The 27298-nt window shown below is 57.9% G+C and overlaps 1 protein-coding gene across 1 annotated transcript in view; it reads right to left on the bottom strand.

The window, feature by feature from the left end:
* LOC123356578 (alpha-2-macroglobulin-like protein 1) overlaps positions 1-27298 on the bottom strand; it is a 49450-nt gene that overhangs the window by 13934 nt on the left and 8218 nt on the right. Inside the window, exons 10-23 of the mRNA XM_044999944.1 lie at positions 26679-26793; positions 25620-25729; positions 19298-19462; positions 18524-18754; positions 15781-15844; positions 15491-15636; positions 13722-13871; positions 12559-12801; positions 6086-6209; positions 4044-4191; positions 2994-3219; positions 2622-2748; positions 1779-1900; positions 906-957 (exon numbers count right to left, since the gene is read on the bottom strand). Of these exons, the coding sequence (XP_044855879.1) occupies positions 906-957; positions 1779-1900; positions 2622-2748; positions 2994-3219; positions 4044-4191; positions 6086-6209; positions 12559-12801; positions 13722-13871; positions 15491-15636; positions 15781-15844; positions 18524-18754; positions 19298-19462; positions 25620-25729; positions 26679-26793 (2023 nt within the window). The remainder of the gene's footprint in view (positions 1-905; positions 958-1778; positions 1901-2621; positions 2749-2993; positions 3220-4043; positions 4192-6085; positions 6210-12558; positions 12802-13721; positions 13872-15490; positions 15637-15780; positions 15845-18523; positions 18755-19297; positions 19463-25619; positions 25730-26678; positions 26794-27298) is intronic.

Raw genomic sequence — 27298 nt, 5'->3', positions numbered from 1 at the left:
AATTATTGAGCTCATAATTGCACAGTTGTCTAGTTTTGTATATTTGTTCTGGGTTTTAGTAGATAGTTAATTATAGACTGTTTTAAGTTGTGTGAGTTACTGCTCTGTCTTTGTGTGGAGTGTTTGGGTCTGGGTGCCATCTCCATCTGGGGATGAGCTGACCAAGGGGTTTCTGTCCCCGCGGTCTGAGTGAGTGGAATCTGCACAATCGCAGCCGCACTACACTCTGGGTAAAACCCTTAGAGTGAAAGCAAGGGCGGTTGAGGCAGTGGCCTGTGGGCCTCTTTTCTGTGTTGCACCGGGCACTGCTCTGACGAACCCGAATTTCCATCTTGTGTAATTGGTGCATGTCTGTCTAACAGTGTGAAGCAGTGAGCAGTATAGATTTGTATTTTTGAGGATTTTTGGGTGTGTTTGTATTGTTTGATAACATCCCAGTTAAGAATTGCCTCTCTTCCTCGGCCCAAGTTGTAACTTTCCCCCAAATAGATGCAGCCACTTGGCTTTAAACTTTATTCTGGTCCAGCCTGTTTTTCCTCTCCCAATACCAAAGCTGATCGAACTGAAATCTGTCTCAGACAGGGGGCTCCAGGCCTGGAGCACCCACAGAGTCAGCACCTGTGGCCCCAGTGAGACTCGGGAGCAGTAGCCGGACGTGCTTGAGCCTTTGGCCCGTGGCAGATGGTTCCATAACTGCCCACTAGGGGGTGCATCTTCCCCGGGCAGCTGGGCCTGGACCCTGTCCCAGGCAGGACATTGGCCTGGATGCCCCCTGGTCTGGCCTGGCAGCTCCTGTGCCCCTAGCTGGGCCATCCAGCGGCTCAGCCATCACTGACGTGCCGCAGCCAAGAGACTCCCCGTGTTAGTGACACCCACTGAGCCCCGCACAGGCGCTGGGAACCTACCTTCCTGGCAGAGCAGGGAGCTGTGCGCCTTCTCCTCCAGGATCCCCCCCGGCTGTGGGGAAGGAGCATCAGACACAAGGTCAGGAGAAGGGACCGTTCACGTCACAGCCTGACATGGCCTGCTGGGTCAGCCAGTGCCGCTAGCCAGGGCAGGATCATCCCCTACAGCCCGTGCTGTGGGGCTCAGGCACATCCAGCTCTCAGCGCCCCAGCGATGGGGCTCCCGTCCCTTCCCCGGGGAGACTGTTCCCAGCCCAGCAGATCTCACAGCTTCCCCCTCTTCTGCGCGGAGCTTCTCTCTGCTAGTTCCCTCCGCCCTCTCGAGCCCTCCTGTGTGTCACACTCAGCCCCCTCGAGCCCTCCCATGTGTCACACTCAGCCGCCCCCCTTGGGGCTAACCCCTGTCTCTGTCTGCCCTAGGACCAGAGGCGGCTCCAGGCACCAGCACGCCAAGCGCGTGCTTGGGGCGGCAAGCCACGGGGGGCACTGTGCCTGTCGCCGCAAGGAGGGTCCGCTGGTCCCGCGACTTTGGCGGCCCTCCCACAGGCTGCCAACAAATTTGCAGGATCGGGGACCTCTCTTAGGCAAGCCGCCGAAGGCAGCCTGCCTGCCGTGCTTGGGGTGGCAAAATGCCTAGAGCCACCCCCGCCCCAGGACTCTCCCGCCAGCTCCCTGATCTCGCTGGGATGGGGCCGCATGACGGGGCAGTGCAGGTCGGGGTCCGGGACATGGATGGCGCGGTGCTGGGACATTATTTTCTGTGGCAGGACAAAGAACAATCACAAGTGCAGACTCAGCCCATGGCCACCACGGGGTGAGACCCAGGCCCCGGATCTCCCTCCGCTCTGCCCAGAGGCCCCGACAGACACTGACCTGGACCAGCAGGGGCTTTATCACAGTGTCCACTCGCCCCTGGGCCGGCACCACGGCCAGCTCTGTGCCGCACAGCTCCTCGGTGCGCAGAGCCTCGGCGCTGACGGTGAAGTTCACCTCCCCTGCAGAGCAAGGCGGGAGACGCCCCCGTTAGACAGACCAGTGCCCCTGCCCGAGGCAGAGAGGAGCCCGGGTCCAAGGGGGGAGAATAGTGGAAGGGGGAGGGGAAGGGGTAGAGTAGTGAAGAAGGGAGAGAAAAGCAGAGAAAATGGAGAGTGAGAGACTGGGGGAGAAAAGAGAGAGAAGGAAAGGGGGGAAGGGAAGGACGGAGGGAAGTGATGAGTGGAGTGTAATGGGTTTCTCTGCCTTAGCCCTTGTGTGGGAACAGCGAATGGCCACCCAGGCCCTGCCCCCTCCCTGCTGACATCCCTGACAGCTGCGTTTGGGGGGGACCTCAGAATGTGACATCGCAGCCAGCGGGACGGCAGAGGGGTCCTGACCCACAGGCTCGGTCAGTGAGACTGGGAAGCGAGCGGGGAGAAACTGTGCTTGAATCGGATGTAGTTTGTTAAGGCAGGTCATAGTCAACGTCTTCTCTTTATTTTTCTTGTAACCGTTTCTGACTGTTATGCCCCATTCCTTGCACTCACTTGAAATCTCTGTCTTTGTGGTTAATGAACGTGTTTGATTGTTTTATCTAATCCAGTGTGTTTAAATTGAAGTGTTTGGGCAACTCCATGTGGCACCAAGCCCTGAGCGACCCTTCTCTGCCCCCCACTGTGCAGAGCCCCCCACCCCTTCCCTGCCCCTCCCCTCCGGCACAGAGCCCCCAGCGCCCCTTACCCAGGCTGCTCGCCGTCACCTCCCACTGGAAGGTTTTCCCTTCGTCTGCACAGAGGCAGCTGGTGTAGGCGCCGTCCTCGCCCACCTGCACCTGGAACTGCGCAGACTCTGCCAGCGTCACCCGCACCTGTGGGGCCCAACACGAGAGCCCCCTTAGGGCTGTGGGGGACGCGCTCACACGCGCCAGCTCCAGCCGAGACGTGACCCCTCTGGGGCTCAGGCCCCCTCACCGCGATGTGCTGACCCCAGTGGTCACAGGGTCACAGCCAGTGACTGCCGGTGCCACTCGCCGGCCTGCGCCGCTGCCCAGCCCCCCAGCCCCAGGTCACCGGCCCCAGCAGCCCCCGCAGCCCAGCCCCGGGCGGCGCTCACCTTGATGCACTGCCGCAGGTAGTTGAAGACGGTGGCCTTTAGGGCGAAGGCCTCTCCCCGGATCACGGAGTACGGCAAGGCCAGCTCCACAAAGAAGGGTTTGACGGCCGTGAAGGTGGCCGTGGGCGAGAGCCCAAAGCCCACCTCCGCCGTGCAGAACATCCCAGCTTTCCACTCCGTGATGGTGTCGGGCACCAAGACTGGGAGATCCTTGGAGCCCCCCTCGCTGGGCCGGGACGGACACAAACAGCGTCAGACACGCGGCCGCCCCCTGGGAAGCGCCCACGAGCCCGGCCACCAGCGACGTCCCTGCCCGACCCTCCGCTGGGCTGGGCCCAGAAACAGGCCAATCCCAGACAGCAGAGAGGGGAAGAGCTGTCAGTGCCCCCATCTCCTCCCCTCCTCTGCCCCACGCCAGCTAGCGCAGGATCCTGCCCTGCCCCGGGGCTCTCCGGGCTGTGCTCAATGTCCCATGGGATGGGGATCCCCCCTTCCGCAGCCGGACACGTCTCCCTGTCAGGGGGCTATTCCTGGGGTCAGCCTCAATTCCCCCTGCTCGGGATCCCCTGCCCCTCCCACCCCATGTGCCACCCTCAATGCCCCCCTCCCGGGGATTCAAACGCCGTGTTCTCAGTGTCAGAGCTCCTGGCCACCACGTGGCAATGAAAACCCCATGAAGAGCAATGGGGTCAGGATGATAAACCCCCCCTGCTGACCCGACGGGATCCAGGGAATGGCAGGGGAGGGGCTGGCGCGAACTCCCCTCTGCTGGCGAGATGCAGGGTCACAGTGCTGCCCGGGCTCCCAGACCCCTCCCCCGCTCTGCGGGGTTCGTTACATCTGTAAAGAGACGAATCCCACGGCCCTGGGGGCTTGTTATTCCCTGTTGCTGTGCTGCGTCCCTCTCCGCTGGCAACAGGGCGCAGGAACCAGCCCCACGCGGGCAGCCGGCCCTCCCCCACCAGTGCACCGCCTCTGGGAGCTGCTGCTTTCCAGGGTCTGGCCTGGAGGCCACTCTGCAGGGACGGTCTGTGACAGCTCCTCACTCACCCCACAGGCACCAGGTCCCACAGCCACATCTCTGGGAAGTACGGACGTGGTGCTGCCTCCTCCTGGGTGCCGGGTTCTGGCACGGGCCGGGCATTGCTCACTGGGGTCCCTGCTGCACTGTCCACATGTGCTGCCCCAGGGATCATGTCTAGAAAAGATACAAAGGGGGTTGAGGGAGCCCCACACAGTATTGGGGCAAACCCAGACGATGATTCACGTGTGTTTGCACCTGCAAAGTCTCGATGTTTGGAGACATTTCGGGGGCTGCATGTGGCCCCTGGGAGCTCTGAGAACTGACCCCTGCTGGCAGGGCTGGGGCTGGAGGGGTCATGCTGGGGGTGTCCTACATGCAGCACACACTGGTGGACTCAGCGTGTGGGCAGGAGCCAGGGAGTCCTGAGCTCAGACCCAGCTCTGCCCCGAGCGGTGTTAAGGGTACGTTGCGCTCCCAGAGCCCTTCACAAAGAGCCGCTAGCCAGGCAGGTCAAATCATTAGCCGCACTGAGCAGCTGGAACATGGAGGCCTAGAGAGGCTCAGTGTGTTTCTACCGCAACCACCGAGCACGAGTGGGCATTGCAGAACCCCATGTGATCGCCTCCATAACACCCAGCTTGACTCTCAGATCCCAGGGCAGCGCATGGGGCTGGAGCTAGAAAAGCCATCGGTCTCCATGTGAGGCAAGTGTATCTGGGCTGGAGTCACTGAGAGCCAGGCAAGGAGCCAGGCGATGCCACGGTCACTACCACGTGGCACTGTGTGATTAGCCTGTGTATTGGGGTGGTGCTTGCAGGAGGCTGGGTACGTCCCTCCACAGGCAGCTGCAGGCTCTGCCTCAAAGAGCCTCCAGCGAAAGGGGGAGGATCAGAGCTGAATTGGAAGGGTCAGATGAGCACGTGTGCCCAGCTCCCACTGAGAACCCTCCCACCCTGGCCCCATTGAGAACAATGGACAATCCCCACCCCCACTCCACTGAGAACAATGGAACTGCCAAGGGCAATGTCAAAACCAGGATCAGAACCCAGGTCCCAGGCCCGATCTATGAGCCCACAGGACCGTCTCCGCTCAGAGGGCAGAGAGGGCATTTGGAATTGCTGATCAAGAGGGATAAGATAAGAACATAAGAAAGGCCGTACCGGGTCAGACCAAAGGTCCATCTAGCCCAGTATCTGTCTACCGACAGTAGCCAATGCCAGGTGCCCCAGAGGGAGTGAATCTAACAGTGAATCAAGTGATCTCTCTCCTGCCATCCATCTCCATCCTCTGACGAACAGAGGCTAGGGACACCATTCTTACCCATTCTGGCTAATAGCCATTTATGGACTTAGCCACCATGAATTTATCCAGTCCCCTTTTAAACATTGTTATAGTCCTAGCCTTCACAACCTCCTCAGGTAAGGAGTTCCACAAGTTGACTGTGCGCTGCGTGAAGAAGAACTTCCTTTTATTTGTTTTAAGCCTGCTGCCTATTAATTTCATTTGGTGACCCCTAGTTCTTGTATTATGGGAATAAGCAAATAACTTTTCCTTATCCACTTTCTCAACATCACTCATGATTTTATATACCTCTATCATGTCCCCCCTTAGTCTTCTCTTTTCCAAGCTGAAGAGTCCTAGCCTTTTTAATCTTTCCTCGTATGGGACCCTCTCTAAACCCCTAATCATTTTAGTTGCCCTTTTCTCAACCTTTTCTAGTGCTAGAATATCTTTTTTGAGGTGAGGAGACCACATCTGTACACAGTATTCGAGATGTGGGCGTACCATGGATTTATATAAGGGCAATAATATATTCTCAGTCTTATTCTCTATCCCCTTTTTAATGATTCCTAACATCCTGTTTGCTTTTTTGACCGCCTCTGCACACTGCGTGGACATCTTCAGAGAACTATCCACGATGACGCCAAGATCTTTTTCCTGACTCGTTGTAGCTAAATTAGCCCCCATCATGTTGTATGTATAGTTGGGGTTATTTTTTCCAATGTGCATTACTTTACATTTATCCACATTAAATTTCATTTGCCATTTTGTTGCCCAGTGTACTGACCTGGTGAGGACAATGCGGGGCCCAGCCAGACAGCCAAGGGTAGGACAGCACGACGTGTTAAAGAGTGTCCATGTTCACAGGGCTTCTTGGTGTTGGTGTTGGTGAGAATTTTCAAAGCCGCATCCTGGGTGAGAAGGAAGACAGAGGAAAAAGCGTCAGGAGCTGCTAACATAGGGGACTGTGGCATCATACTTTGGCCTTTCTCCTCCCTCACCTACACGAGAAGCAATAAGAACGCTGGGAGGACAAAGACATCAGCTGAGGAGACAGGTCCCAGGCTTAAAAGGGGAAGCCTGTGTATTAAGACTTGTAACCTCTAGTGGGGTGAGAAAACTGCTTGATCCAAATATTCCTCGTTTAATAAGGTTTAAGATTTAGACTGTGCACTTACCTTTTATTTTCTTTGGTAACTATCTGTGACCTTTTGTGCCCATCACTTACAATCACTTAATCACCGTCTTTCTGTAGTTAATAAATCTGTGTTGTATCCTACATAAAACTGGGTGTTTTGGTTGAAGTCTTGGGAAATCTCAGCTGAGGTTACAAAGGCTGGAGTGTCCCCTCTCCACATCGAAGGAGGGGTGGGCTGGGTAATAAACTTACACTGGCCAGGCTTCTAGCAGGGCAAGAGAGTACAGTTCTGGGGTGCAAGGCGGGGGGCTTGGGAGGTTGGCTGGTGCCTTTCTGTGTGTGATTCGTATGCGGTGCTGGGAGCATTCATGCAATGTGCTGGGTGGGGGGCTCCACATGCTGTGGTGCTGAGTGATCACAGCACCTGGAGGGGTTGCTGCTTGTCACTAGCAAAGCGCTGGGAGAGACAGCCCAGGCTGGAGAGTGAAGGGGGCACAGCAGTATCCCAGTTCCAGGGTGCACCCGGGGATCCCATCACACAGAGCTGTGCCTGCGGCAGGAGGAGAGGGGCACGTGAACCTCGAAGGGTTAAGTCTACCTTAGTCCAGCTCTGAGGAGCCTGCTGGGATTCTCCTAACCGGCTGCTGGAGGCTGTGCTGGGGGGAGGGATAACTCAGTGGTTTGAGCATTGGCCTGCTTAAATGCAGGGTTGTGAGTTCAATTCTTGAGGAGACCACTTAGAGCAAAAATCAGTACTTGGTCCTGCTAGTAAAGGGACAGGGCTAGACTTGATGACCTTTCAAGGTCCCTTCCACTCCTAGGAGATGGGTATAGCTCCAATTATATATAAAAAAAATTCCCTCTGCTCAATGCTCATTTCCTTGGCAACCCTCTGCAGGAACAGCAGTGTCTGCACTTGGCTCTTTGTGACAAAACTGGGAATGTTCTTAATGTTTTCTCTGAATACGGTGTTGGTGCCTCTAGGCAGTTGTCCCCTAGGCAGTTGTTAAGTATCTAGGTTGGGGGGATAAGGGTGTATGTTGCTGCAGAGCAAAGGGCCAGTGTACATAAATGCCTGACACTCTGTCTCCTAGCCAGGGGCGGCTCTAGGCATTTTGCCACCTTAAGCATGGCAGGCAGGCTGCCCTCGGGGGTCCGCCGAAGCCGCGGGACCAGTGGACCCTCCGCAGGCGTGCCGCCGAAGGCAACCTGCCTGCCACCCTCACGGCCACCGGCAGAGCGCCCTCAGTGGCTTGCTGCCCCAAGCACGCGCTTGGCATGCTGGTGCCTGGAGCCACCCCTGCTCCTAGCAACTGATGGCCTGGGCCCCTCCTCTGCAAGGTACCAACTGAAGCTGTTGGAGACTGTCACGGAGTGTGGGGGAGTCTGGCCCTGCACCCCTCTTCCTGGAACTCACAGTGACTCTCAGCCAGCCAGTAAAATGGAAGGTTTAATGGACAACAGGAACACAGGATACAGCAGGGCTCGTGTTCAGAGCCAGGACCCCTCAGTCTGGCCTTTCTGGGGGTTCAGGGTGTCCGGATCCCAACCTAGGATCCCCTGAAGTTCCCCCCACCCAGCCACTAGCTGCCTGTCGCAACCCTCTCCTCTCGTCTCTCTCCTTTGTCTCCCTTCCCCAGCAAAGGTTTTGACCTCCCCTCCCCCGTGCCTAGCTCAGGTTACAGCTGCATACCTGAGTTTCAGCTAAAATCCTCCCTGCCACTCTCCCCACCCCTACACAGACAGTCCCTACTGCATCACAGAGACAAAGAGATCAGGTGACCTCCTGGCCCGGGAAAGGAGCTGAGCAGAGAGGAGGGGCTGGAAGGGTTTTCAGTTTGGAGCTGGCTGGGAATGAGGAGTGAAGTGCAGACGTGGGGGTCTGGCTCACTGTCCCCTAGAATGGACCTGGCCGAGGGGTCCGGTTCTCTGTACCTACAAGCTCTGTTTCAGACCCTGTTCCTGTCATCAAATAAACCTCTGTGTTACTGGCTGGCTGAGAGTCACGTCTGACTGCGCAGTGGGGGTGCAGGACCCGGTGGCTTCCCCAGGACCCCGCCTGGGCGGACTCGCTGTGGGAAGCACATGCAGGGGCAGAGGATGCTGAATGCTCCAAGGTCAGACCCAGGGGGTGAAGCCGTGTGAACTTCTTGCCCTGGATACAGTCTGCTCCGAGGGAGAGGAGGCTCCCCAAAGTCCTGCCTGGCTTGGTGGGGAGCAGTTCCAGAGCATCGCCCGAGGGCTCCGTGACACTCTTACAGCCCTTGAAAACGTCGCCCTCAACCCCAGATTTCAGTCTCGGGCAAAACTGCCAAACGGAGCCGCTGCAAAGCGGAGGCAACAGGCGCAACCCGCAGCCGCCGAAACCTGCTCTGGGTGGGGCCTGAACTCACAGCCCGTGGGAGATTCACCGGCCACAGCACTTCCCCCAGTGCCCCTCGGGCATTGTGACACCAGACTGCCTGCAAACCCGCTGGCTCCACAGTCCCAGCCTGGCTGCACATGCGCCTCCCACTCTCTGGGGCCTCCATTCAGGTCACCCCCCATATCAGAGCAAAGAGCATGATGAGAACCAGGTGGTCGTGGAAACCCGTTTCATGACGGGGGGCTGAATCTTGAGCCCCCCCCTGCTCAAATGACCCCACATGTGGCCCACTAGCCCCACCCGGCCCTGCCATGAGGCACAGCAAATCTCAGGCCAGGCTGTGGATGTCAGAGCACTCAGACACTCCTCTTTAAACAGCCAGCGACACTCAACCTCCGCTCGAGTAGAGCTGCCGCCCCCCTGCAATGTGCAGCACCCGCCCATGGGGCCGGCCGCGCTCCTCGAGCTCCCGCATGGCAGCATCTCTACGGGCGCTGGCAGGGGGAGGGCGGGTCCCAGCCCATTCCACTATTGCCGTCTGACTGGGATCCCAGGCCCTGGGGAGGCTGCCAGCACTCAGAGCAGCCCCCAGCTGGGACAGAGCCCCGGTCTCCTGACAACCAGCCCCTGAGGGCTTTGGGAAGAGGTCGTCCATCCCTCGCTCGGGCGGAGCAAGATGCCATCCCCCCACCCCCTCCTCACCCATTCCCCCACCCCCTTCTTGCCCCATCTGCACCCATCCCCCACCACTTCCTTACCTCCTCCGCACCCATCCCTTGTCTCCTCTGCACCCCACACCACCCCCCGCAAGCCACTCAGATGGCTTCCTCCTCCTCCAGGCTGCCTGAGGCCTGGTCTACACTAGGCGTTTAAATCGGTTTTAGGAGCGTAAAACCGATTTAACGCCAAAACCGTCCACACTAGGAGGCACCTTATATCGATTTTAATGGCTCTTTAAACCGGTTTCTGTACTCCTCCCTAACGAGAGGAGTAACGCTAGTATCGGTATTAACATATCGGATTAGGATTAGTGTGGACGCTGATCGACGGTATTGGCCTCCGGGAGCTATCCCACAGTGCACCAGTGACCGCTCTGGACCGCAATCTGAACTCGGATGCAGTGGTCAGGTAAACAGGAAAAGCCCCGCGAACTTTTGAATATTTCCTGTTTGCCCAGCGTGGAGCTCCGATCAGCACGGGTGGCGATGCAGTCCGAAATCAAAATAAAAAAAAGAGCTCCCGCATGGACCATGCGGATGTGATCGCTGTAAGGGCAGGCAAATCCGTTCTATCCGTTCTATCAGCGCTCCGTTACAGAAGATGAAATTCAGAATCCTTTTTTAAAAATCTCCAGACAGACGCCATAGCAGGGACTCAGCGCACTGCGGCGTGACAAGCGTAACGGAAAGCCAAAGAATCAAATGGATGCGCATGGACTGGAGGACTGAAGCTATCCCACAGTTCCTGCAGCCTCCGAAAATTATTTGCATTCTTGGCTGAGCTCCAAATGCTTCTAGGGTCAAACACAGTGTCCGCGGGTCAGGGCATAGCTTGGCAATCTACTCACCCACCCCCCACCCACCCCCAGAAGCGAAAGGTAAAACAATCCTCTGACTCTTTTACATGTCACCCTATCTTTACTGAATGCTGCAGATAGACGCGATAGTGCAGCACTCAACACCAACATCCTTGCTCCCCCCCCCCGCCATGGGCGGCTGATCGTACAAAAAGATGGAAATCCATCCTCATCATCAGCCTCAGCTGATGGTACAAAAGGACTGGTAACCGTCCTCGTCATCAGCCTATTGGCCCTAATTTTTTCTGGTGGATGGATGGTGCAATATGGCTGGTAACCATCCTCATCATAGCAACAGGGGGCTGAGCTCCATCAGCCCCCACCCTTCATGTGTAAAGAAAAGATTCAGTTGCCCCTGGACTAGCAGTGGGATGCTGGGCTTCTCTCCTACACACTGCTTAATGTCCTGTCTGGACTATCATAGCAGCTGGAGGCTGCCTTCCACTCATTTCTCACTAACAAGTCAGTGTGTCTTATTCCTGCATTCTTTATTAATTCATCACACAAGTGGGGGGACAATGCTACGGTAGCCAAGAAAGGCTGGGGGAAGAACGGAATCAACAGGTGGGGTTGTTACAGGAGCACCCCCTGTGAATAGCATACAGATAATAATTTCTGCAGGCTCTGACACAGAGCAGCTGTGCTCTCTGGTTCTATGATACGGTGGTTCTCTAGCACACTTGCCTATATTAGGCAGCACTGATTCTATTTTTAGATACCAAAAAGGAGGGATTGACTCAGGGAGTCATTCCCAATTTTTGCTTTTGCGCCCCTGGCTGATCGGCCAGGGGCACTTATGACAGCAGCTAATGGTACAAAACGATGGAAGGTGCAATATGGCTAGTAACCAATCTTGGCTTTTGCGCCCCTGGCTGATTGGCCAGGGGCACTAGCAGCAAATGGTACAAAAGGACTGGTAGCCATGATCATCCTCAGTTCCAATTTATGGAAGGATTTGGATGGTGCAATATGGCTAGTAACCATTTCTGCTGTCATGCAAAAGCAAAAGCATGCTTCTGTGTAGCGCTGCTGAATCGCCTCTGTGAGCGGCATCTAGTACACATACGGTGAGAGTCACAAACGGCAAAACAAGCTCCATGATTGCCATGCTATGGCATCTGCCAGGGCAATCCAGGGGAAAAAGGCGCGAAATGCTTGTCTGCCGTTGCTTTCCCAGACGAAGGAGTGACTGACGACATTTACCCAGAACCACCCGCGACAATGATTTTTGCCCCATCAGGCACTGGGATCTCAACCCGGAAGTTCCAAGGGGCGGGGGAGGCTGCGGGAACTATGGGATAGCTAGGGAATAGCTACCCACAGTGCAACGCTCCAGAAATCGACGCTAGCCACGAACCATGGACGCACACCACCGATTTAATGTGCTTAGTATGGCCGCGCTCCACCCGATTTTATAAATTCTGTTTTACAAAACCGGTTTATGCAAATTCGGAATAATCCCGTAGTGTAGACGTACCCTGAGACGGGCAGGGGAGCACTGGGAGCACCAGAGGCACCGTCTCTGGGAGCCCCATTCCCACACCCGGTGCCACTGCAGGTCCTGCTGGCCGGAGGAGCCATTTCAGGAAAATCCTGCTCTGCCTCTGTGGCCCCGGGCTGGAGCAGGCTCTGTCGCTCTGTGGCGAAGGCGCGCGCAGGCCGGTCGGCACGTAGGAGGGGATGGAGCAGGCGCGGTGCAGAGGGATTCCTCGCAGAATAATGCTGCCAAACTCCAAGCCTCTGCTGGGCATGTGGGTCCTGCCATTCCCAGGAGTTTCCCATGCAGCCAGCTGGGGGCTGCATGTCATGGAGAAGGCAAAGGGCACCTCCCTGACCCCAGGGTGACCTCCCGGGAAGTGCCAGAGGACCGTAAGTGGAGGTGGCGCTGCCAGCCCCGCAGGTAATATCCCTGTGCCCAGGAGTGGGCCAGGAATGGATGGGGTGTTCCTGCTCCCTGGATACGCCGGGGATCTGTCCCAGGGCCTGGGCCGTGTCTGAAGATGGCTGGGGAGATGTATACCAGGCCTGAGTTTTCTAAGAGCAGCCCTGGGGATTCATTAGAACAGGCTGGACTATTTGGTGAGATTCGCCCCTGGATGCCGGCAGCTCTGGGCACATCGGAGCCAGTTTAGTCCTTTCAGGCTACAGAGGAGTGTGAGGCCTGGCCAGGCCCAACCCTACCTTAAACAGGCTGTAGGCGTCAGGCTGAGGGGGAGTCCAGCTGCTAGTCCCTCTGCGACACTTCCACCTGGAACCTAAGGCACGGCAGTGAGGAACTGGAACCGGACCACCCGGAACATCCGGCTCACCCGCCACAACCGGAGGACCCAGAGCACCCGGAACACCCAGAGGATGACATGACTCCGGCTCTCGCACTGCGTTGGGATAGTCTCCTCGGGGAAAATCCGGGAGCAAGTTATAGACCTAAAGACAAACACACACGACATCAGCCATGAAACCAAGACACGAGCTACCCCAGAGCCAGCTCCTGCCCCTCCTCCCACTAACACATCACCCCACAACCTCCGCTCTCGCCCCAGCCTCATCTCTAGCCTGGACACCTCCCCCCACCCTGCCCAGCACCCATCCCCATCCCCCACGTGGGCATCTGTCCCTGCACCTCTCACCCCCCAGCCCTAGGAGAGGGACCCGCGGCTCCCAACGCCCTGGGAGAACCTGGGGCAGGAGGAGGGTAGCTGCCCCTTCTCGCCGTGGGGCAGCGAATGGCTCTTAGTGCCCCTCCCCCACTCTGTCCAGACCATAGAGGGGCCGCGTCAGGGGCTGGCCCCGAGGCCACGGCTCACAGGGATACGTGACTCAGCCCCCGCCCAGCGAGTCCCGTCTCCTGCTGCCCCACGGGGCTTGGGAGGCTCCACTCGCCGTGTGCAGAGCCCGGGAGCACCTGGACGGCAGGCGACAGCGACGGGTCGAGTGAGATTCTGTATCGTCAACCAGGCAGGGACAACTCCCACAATGCACCTGGCCAGTTGTCCCCTGCTGTACATGGGGGCAGGGAATTCACCTGCCCCTGCCCCTGGGGACCAGCTCTGCCCTGGAGAGCGAGCGCCAGTTAACCCGGCCATTATTTCAGCTCCGAGCTCCATGTTCCCAGCCAGAGCCGGGGTGAGGGGGGTGCCAGGAGGGGAGCACTGCAAGGGCTGATGGGAGAACAGGCAAGCGGGGACCCCCCAGAGTTAGGGGGTGACAAGTGCCATGGGAGCAGCCCTCAGACGGGGAGAGGTGGCCTCGAGGGGTGTCCCCCAGCGGCCGTGCATCGCCCTCCCTGTGAGGGGGGAGGACTCGTCGGGAGGGCCGGGCGAGGGGCCGAGCTGCTCTGGACTCACTGTGTCGACGCTGAGCTCGGCCTCGGGCTTCCTGAGCAGCACGCTCTGATCCACGGCGCGGACGGCGCACAGGGACCCGGGGGCAGCCTGCACCCGCAGCTGGAGCTCTGAGCCCGGCAGGGCCCGGTCCTGCGAGAAGGCCAGCTTCACCTGGCGAGGCACAGCGCGTCACAGGGGAGGGGAGAGACCCCCGGGGCAGGGGGAGACAGGCCCAGGCGGGGGGGCAGGGGGGCAGGCACTGAGTGTCACTCCGGCCCCAGGCCCGGCTGGCTGAAGGGCTGGGGCTTTGGGGGTTGCTGCTGGGGGTGGGGGGGGGTCGAGGCAGCCCAGGCTCATTCAGCGCCCCCGTGGGGCGGCTCAGGGAGCTGCAGTTATACATAGACACCCAGGGGTAGGAGGGGTGGGGTAGGAGGTGCAGGGGGGTAGGGATACGACAGGATCACCAGCCCCACCAGATAAAACTCCTGAGTCAGACCCCTGAAGCCCTGGGCTGCAGCCTGTGCTTTGGCTTCTCTGCTCCCCCTGCCTCTGCCCCTTCCAATACCAAGCAGATGCCAGTTGCTGGGGAGGCAGCCGCCATTGCCGAGGGGGGCATTGAAATGCCTCCGGGTAACAGTGCCCTGCCTCCCCGGGCTGGGGGGGGGGGGGAAGAAGGGCCACACTTACCCCCAGGGCAGTGGGGTGAAGTGGGGGGGGCAGAAGGACTCAGCCAGACCCCACAAGATGGAGGGGAGAGGTAGAGGAGGAATTCTGTCTCTTTACCTCCCTAGTCCCAGAGGGGAGGGGCCTTCCCCCCAGCTGACCCCTATGTGCAGTGGGGAGGGGGCTGACGCTGGTCCCTGGCGAAAGCTTTTTCTCAATGACAGGGACGTGCCCCTGCCGGCTGCCCAGAGAGGGGAGCTCCAGCCTTCATGCGGGGGGAGTCTCTGCTGCTCAGCTGCTGAGAGTGGGAGCCGGCTGCCGGCCCAGAGGAGGAGAGGGGCCCCTCCCCTCATGACACTTGTGCCCCAGTCGACTGGAGGGGCAGCGGCCCCTTAGAAGCCCTCTAGAGAAATATGGGCAGCTGGCCCCCCCGCAAGCCTCCAGAGGGGAAGGGGGCTCAGACCATCATATCCTGCCCCCGCCCCAGGAATCTCCCCGGCTGGGCGGGGCAGGCGCGGGTCGGAGGATGGGCAGTGGGTAGGGCTGAGGTGGCAGAAGTTCTGGGGGGTGGGGGAGCAAGTGGCTGTGGAGACTGGGGAGTGGGGGGGGCTCAGGGCAGCAGGTACCTGCCGGGGAGCCCAGAGTGGGCCGGGGAGGGGCCAGGTCCCGGTCAGTGGGGGAGGGACAGAAGCAGGAGCTCTGGGGAGCTGGGGACGGGGAGGTGAGGGGTGGGGCAGGCAGGCAGCAGGTTCCTGCTGGGCCCGGAGTGAGGGGCTGAGTCCGTGGGGGAGGCAGGCTGGGCTGGGGGAGGCAGGAAGGGTTTGGGGGAGCAGGTACTCGCTGGGGCCAGGGAGAGCAGAATGGGAGGGGGAGGGCAGGCACCTGCTCCTCCATTGTGCGGGGGCCGAAGCTCTTCCCGTCACCGCGGGAACGCCTGCAGGGGGGGCGAAATGGCTAGTGAGCAATTCACCAGAGCTGGCACTGCCCCAACGACCCTGGCGCTGCTGGGAGGCTGGGAAGGGAGGGGCCGGGGGCACCCAGCCATGCCCCTGCTCAGGGCTCCTGTTATGGGGCAGGGAGCGATTCCCCCGCCCCACAGGCTCCTCCGCCCCGAGCCCCAGGCTCACCTTGTTCGGGAGGCACTTGGCCACGTGCAGCCAGGCGCCGTCAGCAGCCATCTCGCCATCGGGCAGCACCGTGTAACCCAGCACCTTGGCAGCGGGCGCCAGGTCAGCGCCGACGGGCAGCTCCACAGAGAAGGAGCCCTTCAGCCCTAGGGACAGTGGGAAACACCCAGGGGAAGTCAGGCCCAGCCAGCAGAGCCCCCTCCCCCAGCCCAGCCCCTGCTCAGGGGGCTCAATCCCCAGTTGTCCCCTGGGTGCCCCCTATCTGCACAGACCCCTCCCCCACCACTTACCAGCCCCTTCCCTGAGGTCCAGCCCCTTGTGGAGGATCCTGGCGATGGCTCCCTTGGCCACGACCTGCGGAGGAGGAGACGGGAGTCACTGAGCTGTGTGACGCTGTGTGGAGTCTGGGAGACACTTTATGGTATTGTTGATACCAACATTGTAAAATTGCAGGGAATCTGGCCAGAGATGCCATGGAAGGGGTCTGTGGAAATGGTGCGATTTGCCAAGTATGAGGATCTTGTTTCTATCTTTGTATCACCTTTGTAGTGTGCTCTAGGTCTGTGTGGTACATCTGGATTTCTAAACCCAGGCTGTGGCTCTGGGTGACACACTGTGACGGGGACGACAACTCACTGGCGGGGCACCTCCTGCTGGTCGTCCAGGGAATTAGTTCTTTCCAGCCTGGAGCTCCCTTTGCGGCCGGTGTCTCGCCTGCCGCTGGCATCGTGTCCTTCCCAGACCCCAGTGCCCTTTTCCCAGGGGTTCTGCCCACCACAATAGCCCCTCTGTCTGGGTCTCCCCCCCAGGGAACCCCATATCCCCACCTTGCCTCAGTGGCTACTGCCAGGCACCATCTAGCCCCCGCTCCCTGGGGCAGACACAGTCTGCAAACCCCTCATCGTCGACAAGGAAGGTTTGGACCTGCTGCCTCTGCCTATTCCTGGGCTGCCTCTCTGCAGCCTTAGTACCATTTTGTGGGCCCTTAACTCGGCCTGCAGCCTGGGCCTTTGCTAGGCTGGAGCTCCCCAGCTCCCTCTGCCCTTCCCCAGCCCTGCTCCACCCTAGTACCCTGCTCAGCCTCCCAGGCAGCCAGGTCCTTCTCTCTCCAAGGAGCTAAAGAGAGATTGTCTCCAGTCACTGGCCCTCAGCCCTCTTATAGGGCCAGCTGTGGCCTGATTGGAGCATGGCCCCACCTGTGGCTGCTTCCCCCAATCAGCCTTTCCCCAGCCACAGCCCTGCCCAGGACTGGGTTAAGCCCTTCAGGGCATGAGCAGGGTGACCACCCCACTGCACACCCCAGACAGACTGGCATCAGCACTGCCGAGCCTGTTCGATGGCCCATCACAGGTCATCAGCCTGACAGTGACCCCATTGACAGGAACTAGGGCAGGGGCGGGCAAACTTTTTGGCCTGAGGGCCACATCGGGTTTTGTAAATTGTATGGAGGGCCGGTTAGGGGAGGGGTTCGTGGCCCGGCCCCCACATCCTGTCTGCCCCCTCCCTCATCCACACACACCTGCTCCCTGTCCCCTGACTCCCCTGTTCTCCCACCGCCCCATCCAACCCCTCCTCTCATTCCTAACGGCACCCCCGGGACTACAGCCGCACGCCCAGCTGGAGCCGGGCCACGCCGCCACCGCGCAGCACAGAGACTGGGTCAGGCCGGGCTCTGCAGCTGCGCTGCCCCAGGAGCTCCCAGCCCCCCACCCAGAGCATTGCGCTGGCGGCGCAGCAAGCGAGCTGAGGCTGTGGGGAAGGGGGGACACCAGGGGAGGGGCTGGGGCCGAGCCTCCCGGGCCAGGAGCTCGGGGGCCAGGCAGGATGGTCCCGCAGGCCAGATGTGGCCCGTGGGCCGTAGTGTGCCCACCTCTGAACTAGGGGATACAGCTTAGGAGTCAGCAAGGCACGTGGGGCAGGCTGGTGGACAGAGAACTCTAAGGCTTTTCCATGCCACGTGCTGGGCAGCTTGTGTTTGGGACAAAGGAAGCACCAGCCGCATGGCAAAAGGAATATAAAGGGCAGCTGCATCCTCTCCATTTTGTCTCCATTCCTGCTTCTTCCCTCTGGAGTAACTTTTCTACAAATGAAGCTCTGAACAAAGGACTGAATGACCCATCCAAGCTGGGGATCTGTTCCAGAGGGACTTTCAAGCCAGCAAACTCACCAATACTGCTCAGAACTTGATCTATGGACTTTGACATCTCTGTGTGTATGTGATTGTTTTACCATTTAACAACTCTCTTCTTGCTCTTTCTTTTTCCCTTATAACAAGCCTTTCGTTTCAGACACTAAAGGACCGGCTGGCAGTGTGGTATTCTGGGTAAGATCCAAACTAATATTGGCCTGGTGGTGTGGGTGACCCTTTGGGGCCAGAAGAACATTGTGTACAGTGAGCAGAGGTTTTAAATGACTTCTCGCTGCACTGGCCCTAGGTGCTGATGGGGGCAGAGAACTGGAATGCAGCAGAGGGGGCCGTGCGATTTCTTTTTTTAGGTTCTAGAAAACCAGCGCGAGGGATCAGGAGCAGTTTGCGACTGGTTGGTGAGCCCAACTTCTGTGTGAACCACCAGTTTGGGGAGAATCTGCTCTTCCTTTTGCAGCCTGCCCTGCCCTTGGCATTTCCAGTGAGGGCTGCCCCAGGCACACTGGGTCACAAGCTGATGCTGTACAGGGGGCTGACAAACGCCCCGACGTGGGGATGGCCACGCAGGCTGGAGTCAGGGCAGGGTGCGGCCTCCCCTCCCCCGGACTGAGCCAGCAGAGGTGGGGGTGCAAGAAAGAACATTCAGGCAGGTATCCCATTCCCCAGCCCCCCCAGGCCAGCCAGCCCCCACTCTGGGGCTGGATTGGAACCAGAGCCCCTAGTCAGGAAAGAGGAAAAGCCCCGTCCTGATCTAGCCCAGCCCTTGTAATTCAAAGGAACCGTTCGATTCCCCACTGCTCTGATAGCGCACCTCCTGCTCTCTCTCTCTCTCTCTCTCTCTCTCGCACGCGCACACACACACTTCAGTCTCCCAGGCTGGGGCTCACCAGGAAGATGAACTCCAGGCTCCTGGACCCGTTCCCCAGGGCCTCCCTGGCAATGACGTAATCCACCTGGAGCTGCTGGGCCTGGTCGCAGGGCAGCCCCTCTCCCAGCCCGCGGATCTTCAGGAAACTTTGGCTCTTGGAGTAGAAGGGCTGCAGGTTATGATGGGCATCCGGGTAACTGGGAGAGACTCTGTCATGCTCAGCGCTGTCGTTCACCTGCTTGAAGCGCCCCTGGGGGATAGAGAGAGTGATGGGACTCGCCGGGGCGCAGAGCACCCAGCGCAGGACAGGGATGCAGCCGGAGCAGGCCAGGCTCTGATGCTGCTGGCTGAGCTCACCCCCATGGCCCCCTGCTCTGCGTCCGTAAGAGTGACATGGAAAACCCCAGCGGTTCCAATGGGGCAGCCCGACAGCAGCAATGGGGCAGCCCCGGAGCTGAGCTGCCCGAAGGGGGCGACCTTCCTAACTAAACCCCACCCCAGATATTAATGAGAAGACAAGTGGCGGCACTAAGATGCCGTTTGCGTCACCCCATTGATGGCTCTGCTGGTGGGGTCTGCGCCTCCCCCGCCCCCCCTCTGTCCTGGCTATTCAGCCTGCAGGCGCTTCGGGCAGGGCCGTTTGCCACGCTGAGTGTGTGCAGCACCCAGCACCGTGGGGCCCCGATCCTGGCAGCTCCTTAGGCACCACCGCAATAAACATCAACAATCACAGACACAACAACAGAGGCTGGAGAGCTGGGGCCCCACAGATGTTGGGATGCCTGTCACTTACCCTCAGAGTGACCCACCCGGTCCAGCCGGAGGTGTCCAGCTCGAAGGAGGCTCTGCCAGACTCGTCCGTCAGGAAGGTCTGGTTCTTATTCTCATCTCCATAGCTAACAAAGAGCTGCAGCTTCTCATTCTTCAGCGCAGAGCCACCTGCCGCCTTCAGGAGCATCTGAGCCGGAAGAGAAAGGGGGAGACGCACAACTCAGGGAGCAGACTCCTGGGAGAGTGTTGCCCACTGGGGGCTAAAGAGCTGGCTGGGGGCAGAAAGGGACAGTGCGATCCAGCCCTGAGATGCTCTGGGAAAGCCCAGGGCTGGGATGGGTGTTGGGGTGAGGGCTGAGGGGCATTAGCAGATCTGGGAAGAAGTTGGGGCAGGACTGGAATAGCTGGGGGTGCTGGGGTGAGCACTGAGGGGTAACAGGTTAGCTGACCCCTTCCCCATCCCCAAGATGTGCTCACCCCACCTGCAGGCCCTTATGTAGAAATAACATTGTTCTGTGGGGCTGGGCCAGTAGTTTAGAGACAATCAAATCTGATGGCGCTAGATTGCCATCTTGAGATCTTCTCCAGGATAGTCCGTCAACAAAGTGTCCCGCACCTTTTCTAGGCTGGGCACCTGCCGAGAACACAGTACGATAATCTGCCTTGGGTAAATGTAGGCGTGTGCACAGCACATCATACAATCGGAAGGTACTTGCCTGTTAGTAACTAGCGTTCTTCGAGATGTGGTGTCTATATGTGCTCCACTTCTGGTGTGCGTATGCCCCATGTACCGTAGATCTGAATGCATTAGCTACCAGTGTCCATTGGTTGTGCCTGCACCCTGCCGTGAGCACCCCCACGACCCCAGCCCTCTGCCCACCCTGACCCCTGTACCCCCACACACCTCCCCAGCCCCCTACCCTGACTCCTGCACCACCCCATGACCCCCAGCCCCCTGCCCTGTCCCCTGCACTCCCCCCCACACACCCAGCCCCCTGCCCTGACCCCTGCACTCCCCCCCACACACCCAGCCCCCTGCCCTGTCCTCTGCACCCCCCACATCCCCACCCTGAGCACCAAACAGGAGCTTCTGCACCCCCTCCCCATACCCACCTGCACCCTTCGCACCAAACAGGAGCTGCCCCAGGTAAGTGCTCCACACCCCAACCTCCTGCCCCAACCCTCAGCCCCCTTCCTCGCCCAAGCTCCTGGCCAGATCCCGAACCCCAACTTTTTTTTACAATATTTGAAAAGATCATTCAGTGGTCCGTCGAGACTCTCTGCGAGTTTCAAGTGGTCTGTGGAAAAATAAGTTAGACGACAAGAACAATCAAGGGACCTCACTTTATTTTCATTTACTTGCTATTACCTATAGGAGGAGGATGAAGAAAAAAAGAATGAAAAACGGGGGCGGGGGAGATAAGAGAGAATATTCTTTTTCTTGGCTGGGTCCCAAGGAGGGGCCCCAAAAATGAAGCTGAGCACAGGGCTGTGGGGGGCACTAACTCTGAATCCACCACTGGCTGTCACGTCACCTGGGCTGGGGATACCATGTCTGTTGATCCCCCCAGTCTCCAACCTACCTGGGCAGTACAGCAGCCATGGCCCTTCCCACTAGCTCCTCTCCACTCCCCAGCCCACCCACCACTTGCCCCCACCCCACCTAAGGCTTAGCCCTCTCTTTTAGAAATGAGTGCCTGCCCCTCTCCACTTGTGAGGTAACTCCCTTCTCTCCATATGCCAGTATAATAATGCCTGCATCTCTCATTTTCACTCCATGCATCTGAAGAAGTCGTTTTTTACCCATGAAAGCTTATGTCCAAATAAATCTCTTAGTCTTTAAGGTGCCACCGGACTCCTCGTTCTCCTAAGTGTAGTACCTCACTCTGGTCTTTAATTTCATCTTGATTTCAGACCAATTCTCTAATTTGTCAAAAGTCGTTATGAATCCTAATCCTGCCTCCAAAGTGCTAGGAGCCCCTCTCTGCATGGTGTCATCCACACATTTTAGAAGCACACTCTCCATTCCATTGTCCAACTCTTTAATCACAATACTCAGCAGTACCGGACCCAGGACTGACCCCTGTGGGAGCCACTAGACACGTCTGCCCAGAGTGCAGCAAACTATTGATAACAACCTCTTGAGTATGGGGGTTTCAACCAGTTGTGCACCAACCTTACAGTAATTTCATTTAGACCAGTGATTTTCAACCGGGGGGCCAGGGCCTCTTGGGGGGCTGCAAGCAGGTTTCAGGGGTGTCCACCAAGCAGGGCCAGTGTGAGACATGCTGGGGCCCAGGGCAGAGGGCTGCAGCCCCACCACATGGGGCGATTGCCCTGCTTGCTACCACTTCACGCCGGCCCTGGCTTTTATATGCAGAAAACCAGTTGCTGTGGCACAGGTGGGCTGTGGCGTTTTTACAGCATGTTGGGGGGGGGGGGGGGGCTCAGAAAGGAAAAGGTTGAGAACCCCGACATAGACCACGTTTCCCTAGTTCGCTTATGGGGATGTCAAAAGCCTTACTACAAACAGGATCTATCGAACTACTGCTTCCCCCCTCCCACTAGGCCAGGAACCCTGACTGCTAGACGTGGCTTTTCTTACCGGGGCCTTTAAAATCTCCCCTATTGCTCCTCAAGGAGCCAACAAAGGGCATCTGGGAGTTCAGAAATGATCCAGTCGCCTGATGCTGTGCCTGTCGGTGCGGGACGCGAAACGAGATCCAGCACTGTCAGCAGCGGCGCGGAAGGACCCGTGCGATGGATGCTGAGCGTAGGAAATGGGACGTCCAGGCCACAGGTGCGGGTAGCAGAGGCACTGAGGAGAGCGGCACCTGGTGCAGTGAAGGCGAGAACTCCGGGCGTGATGCGTCGGTACAGCAAACAGTGGTGCCGAAAGCACCCGCAGCAGCACCAGCCGCAATGACTGTGCCGCAAGCAGTGGTGCTGAGAGGCCACCACCAAGTGAAATCCTCTCTGGGCACCAAGGGACGAGCCAGCAGTGGAACCAAGGACTCAGGACTCCTGCTCTCTGGGCGCCAGAGGGACCAGGGATTGGCCTCGAGCTGCCCTTCTCAAGTGACACAGAAAGAGGAGACGTAGCAGGCACCTGAGGAGGAGATCTACTCCCATGCTCCTTGGCAGGATGGCGTCCATCACACTCGAGGTCGCTAACCGGGGCAGGCACAGCCTTAGAGGCGGAAGAGGTGGCTGCCAGGGTACTTTTACCCAAGGGTGATCGGTCCTAGGAGGATCCTGCATCTCTTCAGGGACTGAGTCTGGCCTCCTAGACTTCTCCAGCAGAAATCCCTTCAGTCTAGTCTCCCTGGATTTCACAGCCCATTTGGGGAGGGCTCTGAAGTCCCTGCACTGCTCTCTAGCGTGTGTCTGTGAACCCAGACAATACAGACACTTACAGTGTCTGTCGTTCCGGGCATGGCAGACCCACACGAGGGACATAATTTAAATCCTGGGGACTAAACCTGGAGAAGACAGGAACTGCTCACCTCAGAGGCCCCCCTCACTCCCTCCGTACCAGGATACATAGAGTCCAAGGGCAGGACGGACCATTGTGATCATCCAGTCTGACCTCCTGCATAGCACAGGCCAGAAACCTGCCCCACAATAATGCCCAGGGCCAACCTGTTAGAAGAACATCCCGTCTTCATTTATAAATTGTCAGAGACGGAGAATCCACCATGAACCTCAGTAAAGTGTTGGTTAATTACCCTCACTATAAAAAATGTACACCTTATTTCCAGTTTCAATTTGTCTGGCTTCAACTTCCAGCCGTTGGATCGTGTTCGACCTTTCTCTGCTAGACTGGATATTTGTTCCCCAATATTTACTGTAACCCTTCTGCCCGTCTGAGCTGGCAGCAACAAGGGCTGGGTCAGGATCCAGGGGTTCCGTTTCAATAACACAATGCAAAACCGGATCCAGCCCCCACCCAGTGACCTGGGACAATTACATACCATCACCCCCGGGCGCCTCTAGGAGGCAATAGTTCCCCTCTTGCAAGCAGGGAGTCTGAGTGTAGCAAAATCCTTTTAATAAAGGAGGGAAACAATGCGGCATTACGTTGGGGAAACACCACAAACAGGATTCATAACATAAACCATGAGCAAATGACCCTCCCCCAAGTAAGTTTGGCAATGTCCTTTTCCCCTCAGAGACTTAAGTCCAGCAACCCAACAGTCACCCTACCCACAATTTCTGTCCCTGGTCAGTGCAGCCCCCAGAGTTCAGAAGTTAATCTGCAGAGTTTACCTCCCAGCCTGGGTGGAAATGGGGGAAATATGCGGGGGGGGGGGGCCCGCACACAATCTTACATGCTCGGCTGCTCAGGTTGACGGATGATTGCCAGGCCTCTCCATGGGATTCCACTACATCTCTGCAGCAGCCATCTGCTCCTGTCCAGCAGCCAACCTGCTATCCACTCCACTCTCTGTGCCTCTCCCCTAGCCACTCACCAACTTGTCTTCAGCCACTCCCCTTCACACAGCTCTCCGGGAGTTTAGAGGATAGTGGGGAGTCTCACCACTTCAATACCACTAGCCCAAAGTAGGTCTAAGCAGAGATTCCAGCTCTGCAGTCTGAAACAAAACTTCTAATAAAACCAAAATTAGCTCTGCTTTTACAGTGGAAGAAAACAAACAAACAACAGAGACAATAGAAATCCTAAAAACCCACACTATCAACTATATATAACTACTCCCAACCTCTCTCAATTCACTAGGCTTTGGAACCCATGTCCCTTGCTTAGCCGGTGCTACTTAGATGAGGGCGAGTCCCTCGGTCATAAAATGCCAAGTATAGTTCTACTGTCCTTGATTCACATAACTAGGATAACACCACTTTATTGCTCCTGTCCCAATAACAAAGAGACTGGGGATCCCACAGCAGCCAAAGTGACCATTTGGCCAGGCAGTCCCATCATACTAGGTGGAGTGGATGTGCTCATGCAAATGAGATCAGGCCCTGAAGTCCTTTTCCACAGCTCACCACTAGATGTCAGGGTAGAGCTCATCCTGAGTCATCTTACATTACAAATTGTAACCAAGTTGCTCTTTAACCTTCTCTTTCTTAAACTAAATAGACTGAGCTCTTTGAGTCTCTCACTATAAGGCATCTTGTCTGATCCTTTCACAAGCCTTGGGGCTCTTCTCCGAACCCTCTTCAATTTATCAATATCCTTGTTGAACTATGGGCACCGGAACTGGACACGGGGTTCCAGCATCAGTTGCACCCCTGCCAAACACAGAGTATCCGACTCGAGAGTCCCATTTACACCTCCCAGAATTGCATTAGATCTTTTGGCCACAGCTTTGCACTAGAAGCTCGTGTTCAGCTGATTATCCACCAAGACCCCCAAATCGTTTCCAGAGTCCCTCGCTCACCCTGTAACTATGGCCGACAGCCTTTGCTCCAAGGAGAGGGGCGGCTCTATGTTATTTGCCACCCCAAGGACGACAGGCAAGGTGTCTTTTGGCAGCGCTCCTGCGCGCAGTCCGCTGGTTATGCGGATTCTGCGGCACACCTGCAGGAGGTCCATTGGTCACGTGGATTCAGGGGCACACCTGCAGGAGGTCCGCTGGTCACGTGGATTCGGCGGCACACCTGCAGGAGGTCCGCTAGTTAAGTGGATTCGGTGGCACACCTGCAGGAGGTCCGCTGGTCACGTGGATTCGGGGGCATACCTGCAGGAGGTCTGCTGATTACACGGATTCGGCGGCATGCCTGTGGGACGTCTGCCGGTGCTGCACAATTCAGCATCCCTGCTGCCGAATTGCTGCCAAAGCCGCGGGACTGGCGGACCTCTCGCAGGCATGACGCCGAAAGCCGCCTGCCTGCTGCCCTCACAGCGACCGGCAGGCTGCCGCCTGTGACTTGCCGCTCCAGGCATGCGCTTGGTGTGCTGGTGCCTGGAGCCGCCCCTGTCCGAGGAGAGGGAGTCTACGACTGAAATCCTCCCTACAACAGGAGAGTTCAGCTAAACTAACTAAACCGCTTCTCCAGTAACAATTATTAACGATCAAAATGACTATTTACAAAACGTAAAGAGAAAAACTTCAGCGGAGCAGGAGACTGGACACTGCTGCTGGCTCTGTCTCTCAGCCAGAGGCCGTGAGAAGGAACTGAGGGTTGGCTGGTTGCTCAACCCCATTGTGCCCTCGGGAATGGGGGGCTTGGGGACATGGAGAGCACAGCTAACGCATCCGATCTCCGGTGCATGGGGCACATGAGCACCAGAAGTGCAGCACATCCGGCAAGCAGTCAACATCAATGGAGGTTACAGTGTGGTACAGACATATCCCACTCTGTCACACCGGTAATCCCGTTACCTTGCCAGTGTAGGGGATTCCAGCCTTGTAAGTCTCGTCAGCGTCCTCAAAGGTCACCGTAGCGATTTCAGACACGATGTCACAGCTCTTGGTCACATTGAGCTTCACCCCTAGCAGGAGAGGGAGGGACGATAGGAGGAAGGTGCTGGTGCTGAGAGCGACACCAGAGTTCAGGCTACGTCCCAGATTTCTCTCCATAAAAATCTGCTCAGCCATTTCTACCGCCTCTCGCTATGGACTGGAGGGTGTGATTGGGGGGAGAATTTGGGAGGTTCAGCTGGGGGCAGAGAATAATTTTGCTGGGGAATCTGGAAACTAGAAAATTTAGATCCACCTTCCATGGGGCTTAATCCCAAACCAGCCACGTGACATTTACCAGCAGGGTCTCGTGGCTCTGCGGCCCTTTCCCCAGCAGAGAGCTCCTTACTGAGCGGCCCCAGAGCTGACCCCGCACGCAAGCCTCTCGGCACAGGGCCTGCCCCCAGAAAGAGACGTTTTCAGAAGTGCCCAGTGACCCGTTGCCATTCTGGACCCGCTCTCCTCCAGCCACTTCGCCATCGCTGATGTCAGCACCCGAGGGTAACATTGTAGCCACCCCACAGTTACAGTTTTCAGCCAAATGGCTGTTGCCGCTCTGGAAATCAGGATTCTGCTGGGTTAAATGTGGAGTTATCTGGGTTCGTTGCTAAGCGATTAGCACTTGCCGTTTTGAACGCTAAGCGCTAACGTCACTGAGGCCGTGACTCAGGGCCCAGCGACACAGGCTGGGCCGTCACTCCGCTCTGCCAGTTCAGTCCACAGCCAGAGGCCACTCGCGGGAGGGTGTTTAGTCTTTGCATGAACGTGCCCAGGTCTGAACTCCTCATGAGGGATCGATCCCAGTGATGGGCTGAACCAGAACCCCAGATCCAACCCCCCAACGCTACCTCTGGGCCCGTCTCTAAAGCAGCTGGGCTACAAATGACATGACCACATGTGCAAGTGAGACCCCCCTGCCCCTGGGGGTTCAGTGCTGGGGGCTGCCTGGGGGCGTGCACATGTGCTTGATTTCAGTCCCACCTGTCCCGTCCTCCACGAGAGATGCCTGGGCCTGGAGGCTCATCTCATAGCCAGAGTGGGTCAGCTCCAAGCGAGCCATCCCCACCTCTGTGGAAAAGCAGCCGTTGCTGTCAGTCTGGAGGGAGAGAATCAGAGCCCGTTAGCAGCAGCTCTGCACCAGGCCCCGCAGGTGTCAGCTCAGCAGGTCTCTCATCGGGCTTGGCCTGGTTAGTGCTGGGACGGGAGACACTCAAAGAAAACCTGGGTGCTGAAGTCAGCAGCAGGGGGCGCTCTCACCTCGGAGTAAGCCTGACACCGGTACCCCAGCACAGCGCTAGGGGGCGCTTTGCAGCTGGCGCTGCTGTAGGTGGGCTGAGACATAAAACAGTCCCTGGCCACTCGTGCCCATCACAGATCCCCTGGTGCTGGTCCCCCATCGTCGTGGTAATGCTGGCTGATTCCAATCGCCCCCCCCCCCGCCCCCAGGGACTGAGAGCATTCGGGGAGATCTGCCCCCGCCTAGCGAGAGCTGCTGATGAGGACGGGCGGCCCCGTAACCTGGGGCACTAGCCTAGGTCTGGAGAGTCCCTGCTCTGCCACAGGCTGCCTGCAAGTCCCTCTGAGTCCGGCTCCAGCAGAAA

Source organism: Mauremys mutica, chromosome 25 (assembly GCF_020497125.1).
Source record: "Mauremys mutica isolate MM-2020 ecotype Southern chromosome 25, ASM2049712v1, whole genome shotgun sequence".
NCBI lineage: Eukaryota > Metazoa > Chordata > Testudines > Geoemydidae > Mauremys > Mauremys mutica.
This window is presented reverse-complemented; position numbering and strand designations above follow the sequence as displayed.